Source organism: Frankliniella occidentalis, unplaced genomic scaffold (genome assembly GCF_000697945.3).
Source record: "Frankliniella occidentalis isolate FOCC.00 unplaced genomic scaffold, Focc_3.1 Scaffold156, whole genome shotgun sequence".
NCBI classification, from domain to species: domain Eukaryota; kingdom Metazoa; phylum Arthropoda; class Insecta; order Thysanoptera; family Thripidae; genus Frankliniella; species Frankliniella occidentalis.
Window position 1 is genome coordinate 527,508 of NW_026267282.1, and position 8,113 is coordinate 535,620.

An 8,113-nucleotide genomic window follows, 5' to 3' on the forward strand; every position below is an offset into this window, starting at 1 on the left:
CTCTCTCTCTCTCTCTCTCTCTCTCTCTCTCTCTCTCTCTCTCCCACTCCGTGTCCGCTCCACCAGTCCGCGCACCTCCCGCTCCCAGGTTGGCGAGGCAGGGGGCGACCGTGCTCCCCCGCCTCCTGCCGGCCTCCAAGAAGGCCGTATGCAGTCGGTATCGGAAACACGGCGCCTCTAGCTTCCTCTGCAGTCTCTGGTGGTGGTAATTATCCTCTCTTTGTGCAGCTCTCTCATTACTTTCTGACCGGCGCGCTCGTCGGGGCTGCGCCTATGCTCATCTCCGCATCGCGCATGCAGCCCGCCCCGCCCCGCACGGCCAAGGGACTTTTACGTGTGCGGTATAAACGTTTCATGGCCCATATTGTCGCTGGCAACATTCGTAAGCCTGAGAGCCCCGCCGTGCTGCCCGCCCACGGTAGGACGGACGCGGCGCGCTGGATGCGTGACGGCCCGCGAGAGTGCAGGTGTGTAGTCCGGCGCGGGGCTGCTGCTGCCGCCGCTGCTGTAACGGCCCAGGATGGTCACGGTGATTCCGGCGCATGAAAACTACATGCCGGAGAGCAGTATACGGCGCACAACGAGAGATGAGAGAGGGAGATGGTGCGTGCGTGTGTGGTTAAGAGGAGGAGAGAGAGAGGGAATTACCGTGGATCCAGCCCGGCGGGTAGGCAGTCCCGTGCAGCGCGCGTGTCTGCCGGGACGACCTACCCCCCGGGCGCCCGGCCCGCTCCCCTCCAGCACAGAAAACGCATTTATCCCTCCTCGTTCCCTGTTTTGTTTTGCTTTATTTTCTTTTTATTTCAATTTGAAGGGCGAGTGCGGGCGGGGCGCGGCGCTGCTGCCCGTGTACGAGCCGGCCCGCGCCCGGCCGTGTGGTCCCTTCCGGGGTGGGGCTGCGCCGGGCGGCTCCGGGCGGCCGGGCCCGGCAGGGGGAGGAGGCGCTCGTTTATCAGCCTAATGTGCTCATCAGGTTCCCCCTCACCTTGCTCCCCAGCCTCTCCCTCTGGACCCCCGCAGCCTGCCGCCGACACCGCCCGCACCGCGCGGCCTTCTTCTAGGCCAAATGAAAAACCGAAATTGATGCCCCATGATTGGTTTGGCTGTCCTTGTACCGGCGGGTGCAGCACCCTTACTGCTCTCTCGCTCGTTCCTCATCCCTCCCCCATCTCCGTCCGATCGGCTCTAAATTCTCGCCGAAATCAACGCGCGCGCGGTCCCCTCCGCTGCTCTGCCTTGGTCCCCTCCTCCCCGAGCTCCTCTGCAGCCCGCCTCATATCCCACCCCCGGTTCTAGAGCAGCCCCTTTTGATTTCTGCCTCGGGCGTATTTATCCGTGCAATCAAAAGCCCCACCGCCTTTATGAAAATGTTGAACTAGGCGCGAACGCTGCGGCTTGTGGGTTTGGCGTGGAGGGGCATGAGGAGGGGGCCCCCGCCGCGCCCTTCGTGCGGGGTGCGGGCGCTGCCGGGTGCCGACCACCGCTGGCGAGAACAAACAGTGCGGGGGGAGGAGGAGGAGCTGCCAGTGGAGGCAGCACCGGGGGGAGAGAGGAGGGGGCACAAATAAGCCACTCTGCGATACTTTTGATCGTCACTCTGCTGCGGCTTAACTGCTAATGACTGCCGCCGCGCCGCCTTTATCTGGCCGGCTCAGCCGATGTGTGCGCCCGGCGGTGATGGCGCTGGCAGTGTCTCTCGCCGCCGCACCCCGCCCGCCGCACCCCACCCCACCCCTGGCCCGCCTGGCCCCTCGGGCCGGGGCGTGTTGCATTATTTCACATTCATGAGATCACCTCTCTGCCCCTTGCCATCCTCTCCCCCTCCCTACTACCCCTACTCCTCCTACCCCCCCTCCCCCGCCCTTCAGCTGATCAGCCTCATGGGCTGCCCGGCCGTCCGGCCACAATTTGTGCTTAAGCTTAGCGATTTGGATTTGAGAGGGAGGTGGGGCTGGGCGGGGCGGGCCATGGGAGTCGAGACCACCGTCGCCGCTTGTTTGGCTTAGGTTAGAGGCGACGACTCCTGCGGCTGATGAGTCCTGCAGGATCCTCCTGCGGAAGAAGGCGGTGAGACGCGAGGAAAGATCTGACGGGTCAGAAGGTAGTACCAGGTGGGTGATTCACGCCGCGCACTTTCGGAGCTCTACTGTGCCGCATGCACGCGTGCGGGCGGGTTGCCTACCCACACGGGGCCGTAAGGAGCCGTGCGTTGCGAGCATAGGCAAACCCGCCCGCCCGCGTGCATGCGGTACAGTGTAACTACGAAAGTGCACGGCGTGAATCAGCCACCTGGTATATGAGGGAGAGAGAGAGAGAGAGAGAGAGAGAGAGAGAGAGAGAGAGAGAGATAGAGAGAAGGAGAAGGAAACAATTGTGAGGCTCTGCGAATGGCGCTAATTTGATGGGCATTTTGTTTGCTCCTCCCTCGACAGGCTGGTCCTCCCGCCCTCTTTTCTCTCTCTCGCTCCCTCGGCGCCCCCAACCACTCGCACAGTAATTTGTTCCTCCTTGGCTGGCGGGCGCCGCTGCCACCGCTGCCACCGCTGCTGCTGCTGCTGCTGCTGCTGCTGCTGCTGCTGCTGGGGGCAGTGGGCCAGCCTCGCTGCCCGTCAGACCGTACAGCGCGCCGACGCGGTGGTGTCCAGACGGGCGGGTCGTGGCGCGTATAATGTTCTGTGTGTGTGTGTGTGTGTGTGTGTGTGTGCCGGGCGCGACTTTTATGAAATTCCAGATTGAAATGAAAGCACCGGCGCTATGCGCTCTAAATTAACAAGCCGTGGTGTCTGCTGCTGGCCGTCGGCAGAGCATAATGTCCTTCGTCGCCGGGCTCTCTTTCTAGTTTGCAGAGGCTTAAATTACAGTGCTACTTAAGAATTGACAGGAAGTTTATTTCTAATTGCTTTCTTTTGCGATGAAGTAAAGCAGGAATTGTTATTTTGATTTTTTCGAACACTGTGAAAAATATATATATATAGTAAATAATATCAATGTTAGTGTTAATGCCTCACAAAAATGTTATTAAATTTGAGAGGAAAAATGTTAACAGTGAAAGATCTGTTTTGCTTGCCATTTGCTCACCTTGTGTCTCTTGCCCTCTGTGTTGCAGCTCAAACTGGAGAAGACGGGGGCGACCAAACCGTCTCGCGTCATTCACATCAGGAACATCCCCAACGAGGTGACGGAGGCCGAGATCATTCACCTGGGCATCCCCTTCGGACGCGTCACCAACGTGCTCGTGCTCAAGGGCAAGAACCAGGTCGGTACCCAGTGTGTCGCACGGTGTGTGTGGCCCAATCAATCTAATGGATTTTAATTAGACGGAGCGCGCTGCTCCCCTCCTTTGAGGAGCTCTCCAGGTGGACGAGGGGGAGGGGAGGTGGGGGAGGGCAGCCCGGAAATGAAGCTGGGTGGGGGTGGGTGGCGGTGGTGGTGGTGTCAGGGGTACCATCAGAGGAGGGGTGACAATATCACCGGGGCGGCCTTTGCTTAAGAGGAAGATAGAGCAGAGCGTTTGCGGCCGCTAATTGTTTTTTGCAAAGCGGTATGCGAGGGAGGGGGTGTAGGTAGAGGGGCAGTTGCTTGCCGACTGGTGCACGGGGAAGGAGTCGAGGGGGCAGAGGGGGTTGGTGGTGCTGCTGCAGAATCAATCTTAAGTGACCAGGCCCGCACCGCCCCCGGCCCGCCCCTGACCCTCCCCTGGCCCGCCCCCACGGCCCCTGCCCCCGCCCGGCCCGCGCCCTCGTTTTTCTTCATTAAGTATTTAGGACGGCAAAGTTTTTCACTGGCACCAACCAAACGGTGGCCCTTCGCCTCGTCTGCTGGACCGACCCTCCTGTGGGACAGGCGTGGCCTTCCTTCGACAGAACTGCTGCGGCTGCTGCGGCTGATGCTGCCTCTGAAATTTTGTGCGGTCTTCGCGATTGTCAAATTTCGCATGCGTCGGCGGGCCTGAGGGATTGGGACGCGCGCGCACTGCAGGCTCCGTGGGGACCCGCCGCGCCACGCCCGCGGTCCCACTCGCCCAACTGGAGACGACCTTAAATCCCCTGAGAGAGAGAGAGAGAGAGAGAGAGAGAGAGAGAGAGAGAGAGAGAGAGAGAGAGACATCTGTCACCTGAGCGTAGGGCATGTAAAGTTAACATTTTTAGGAGCTTTTGGTGTCCATAGATTGTATGGCTATCGTAAAAATGGCTGTGCCACCCAAAATACAGAATTTTTGGACTTAGTAAGGTACACTCTAACTGATTCAAGTGCATTGTACCGGGTGATTCAGAGCACGCGCCGCCGTGTTGTGGGTTTGCCTATCCTCGACTCGGCGGGCGCACGGGTGAGAGGTGGCCTCTCCCCTCCTCACCTCTCACCCGTGCGCCCACCGAGTCGAGGATACGCAAACCCTAGGCAAACCCGCAACACGGCGGCGCGTGCTCTGAATCACCCGGTACGTGATCCAGGACTATCCGTTTTTTTGGAATTTACTAACTTAAATTGCAAAGCCAATTTCAAATGTTAAGTTAGCGTATACATCATCAGATTTTACGCTTGCTGTTTACGGCGACCCCCAAAACTCAAAAAATGTAAGGTTGGGGGACTGCGCTCAGGAGGCAGTCCTCTGTGGTACCCATTCATTAGGCGGGGCCCGGCCATGGGGCCATGGGCCTGGAATAACACCTGCCCAGAGGTAGAGAAGGGGGAGAGGGGGTAGCGGTAGCGAGCCGCTTGGCGATGTCCGACTTGTTTCGACTGCCGCCGTGTCCTCAGTGCTGAGGGCTCCTCCTGGTTGGCCCCGCCCCGGCGTCGCTGCAGCAGGCACCTGCCAGGAGGGCCCTCACGGACCCCCAATTCACTCACAGCAACTTGTTTGGACCGCACGCCGGCTTATTGATTGTTTGTTTCCAACTTGGGCTCTAGTAGGGGAGAGGAAGTGGGAGAGAGCGAGAGAGTGAGAGCGAGCGTACGGGAGAGGCTGTATACACTGCGAGGAGAGCAGAAAGGGGTCGGGCAAAGTGCTCGACCCCCGCCCCGCGCCAGGCAGGTGGCTCCAAGTATGCACAAAAAAAGAGAGGGGGAGAAAAAGGGGGTAGAGAGGTTGGGTGCGGCGGGGCGGGTGGGATTTGCGAATCAAGTTAACAAGTCGAGCGGACAGCGGCGGGCGGGACGGGACGCGTTTGATAAATCCGGACTGAATTATTCTGTTGTCGCTCCGCCCCTCTGGCTAATTACTCGGGAGTATGGCTACGTCAAATTCAGCAGGTCGCGCGGAAAAAGTTAATTTGTTCCGTCAGCTTAATTTTGTTAATTTTCGTGCGACTAACGAAAATATTTTTTAAAAAAAGAGTGAGAGAGCGGAGACGAAGAGTTATACGAAATGTGGAAAGAAAAAGGGCGTAAGTCCACAGACTTTGCATCGGACTTACGCCCTTTTCACTTTTCAACATTGAATTGTTGCAAGTGATGGTGGATAAAATAGTTACAAACTTTTTTTTCGTGTGTGCGCATTGAAGTGATGAATGTTTCATGTGCGCGTGGGGCAAAGCCCTGCGCGACGAACAACCCCGCGCCGCCTTATACCTGCCGTTTGCCTTGTAAAGATGTCGCCCGCTGCGTCGCTGCGCCGCCTGCCAGCAACGCGGCCCGGGTCGTATCGTTTGGCCGCGATATGTGTGTCGCATCGCAATGTGTGTCGCACGACTCGCTTTGATTCTCTTCCCGTCTCGCTCGCTCGCTCGCTCTTCTCGGAATCCATTTCCCGGGCGAGGCGCTGCTATAGTTTTAGGGCGCTGTTACAGCCGCCTCGCTGCCGCCGTGTCCGTTAGACGCCGCGCCACGCCCGTTAGATTTTATGCCATCATACCACTGGCCGCGGCGTGTTGCGCGCCCCCGTGCCTTCCATCCCTCTCTCTCTCTTCTCTATCTCACTCGCTCGCTTGCTCGCTCGCAAGGTCCCCTCCTCTCCTTCCCCTTGATTATCATTTTGTCTCCCCCGCTGCTGGCTGCATTCCTATTTCACGGCGCGTCCTTGGTGCGGCTGGCTCGACGGCCACTTCCCTCCCCCTCCCCATCCCCCCTCGAGCCCTCCCTCGCTCTCCTCCAGCCCCGGCTACAGCCGGGGCTCCGGCCAATCCTACTACTCTACTTTGCCAGCGCACTGGCTGGCTCGCCGCCGCCGGCCCGGTTAGGCTTTCGCCCGCTTTTGCTCAAGTTCGTCGCGGTTTATGTTAGAACTTCCCCAGTCCTTTTTCCACTGCCGCAACCCCGAGCCGCGTCGTGGTGGTGCCGTGCAAGCCGACTGCTGAGTGGTAAGTTGTGAACATGACAGCTTACTCCCGGTGGCTGAGCAAGAGAGAGAGAGGGAGAGAGTAAACATTTTTGAGCCGTTGCCTCGATGTGCCGGGGTTTTGATCCTCTCCTCCTGGCGCGCGGCGCTGCGCGGCGACAGCTGGAGCGGCCCCGCTGGGTCCCCCGTCCTGCTCAGTGATCCGCTCTCCCCTTCCACTCCCGCTCCTCCATCCTGTCCTGGGGAAACTTGCAGCCAGCCCCCTGCGTGGTGTGGCGCGGAACGGCACGGCGCATCTTTCCGTTTCTGCCTTTTCGGCGCGTTTAAATGGAAGAACTGTTATGGACTTATGGTAACGAGTCGCCTGGAAATGTCTCCGTTCTCCCTCTCTCTCCCTGCTCCACATCTTTCTCCGTTCGCATCACTCTTACTCCGTCGTCTCCTTCTCGTTCTCGTTGTCCTCCTCCTTCAGGGGGAGAGCTGGAGAGCAAGCGGGGAAAAGTAAAAGAGCAGACGGGCCGCCGGGAGGGAAAGTTTTTGGCGAGGGAATAAAAAAGGAAGGATGGGCGAAATGAAGTGGGCGGTCGCCATAGCAGCTGCTAATAAAAGGGATATATTTCACTTCCTTCTGCAGTGAGGCTTCGCTGGAGTTTTGTCGTACATTTGTCCCTTGCAGCGGGCTGTGCATGCAGCGTGATGATGGGGATGCGTGGGGGCTCACCTGCTCAGGCGTTTCTGGTTGTTTGAAAATGGAGAAGTTGGGAGGTAATTTCAGTTAACTGAAAGCAGTCGGAATACTTTCGTCTTTTTTTTCTATCCTTTTTTTTTCGTGCAAGACTCGTAGGCGGTCGTTCTCATACATCCTGTACCCCACGGCGGCGCGCCTGTTCTGTTGTTCCGCACTGCGACCGCCGAGGCGACCGCCTTATCTTTAGTGCAAATAAACATCGCGAATGAATAAATAATTAACTGCGTTTTATGAGAGATAAGGTCAAAGTAATGGACCGGCATTTGTTTGCACGACGGAAAACGTTTCTTCGCGGAGTAAGTACACTGTTAAAAATAACTGTCAACTTACGACTTACTGCCTGATTGACACTCCTGTAATGTAACAGAAATGTTGTTTTCATTTGAACATTCTCGAAACTTGTGATAGTCGGCCCATAGTGGCCCACAACAAAAACTACTCCGTATTACTTTGCTGTACATTTACAAGAAAAGAGAAGTTAATTTTGTTAGCAGCACATTTCGTTCCAAAACAGGACACTCGTATTTATACGATTTATTTTTTACAGGAGCAAAACAAAGTAACTGCTTTTGGTCGAAAACTTTGTTTCCGACATTTTCAGTAACGCTGCTTTTTTACAGTAAGGCCTGTAAAAGTACAGTATACGCTGCTAACAGAATTAATCACATTTTCGCTGTAAATTTACAGCAATTTTTTTAACAGTGTAGACACCTTTCACACACTAAAAAATCATCGCTCTGCTAAGTCTTTAGCACCGGGGCTAAAACATTAACTCAATAGACTCGGCTAATTTAATTGGCACCAGAGCTAATTTTAAGCCATCCAGTACTGCTAACTATTTTTACATCCAGCTAATTTTTTGCACGGGTGCAAAATTCTGCAGTTAAACTGATTTGAAAGAAACATTGCGTGTTGGACACCTGCTTAGCTGGCTGGGGCTCGGCCATACCCTAGGCGCCACCAATCCTCTGACCCGTCACAAAAATGATAATGAAACGTCATTTTCCCGTTTGCATTTGCTCTTTTTAATTCCCTCCTCCTACCCTCCTGCGACCGGCTGAGAGTGCTCCGGGACGTCGGACGGGGGGGGG

General features: G+C 56.6%; 1 protein-coding gene across 2 annotated transcripts in view; it reads left to right on the forward strand.

Moving 5' to 3' along the window:
- LOC113204092 (polypyrimidine tract-binding protein 1) overlaps nt 1–8,113 on the forward strand; it is an 80,243-nt gene that overhangs the window by 5,677 nt on the left and 66,453 nt on the right. For both annotated transcript variants that reach the window (XM_052271247.1, XM_052271246.1), the window contains exon 2: nt 3,107–3,256. In XM_052271247.1, the coding sequence (XP_052127207.1) occupies nt 3,107–3,256 (150 nt within the window). The remainder of the gene's footprint in view (nt 1–3,106; nt 3,257–8,113) is intronic.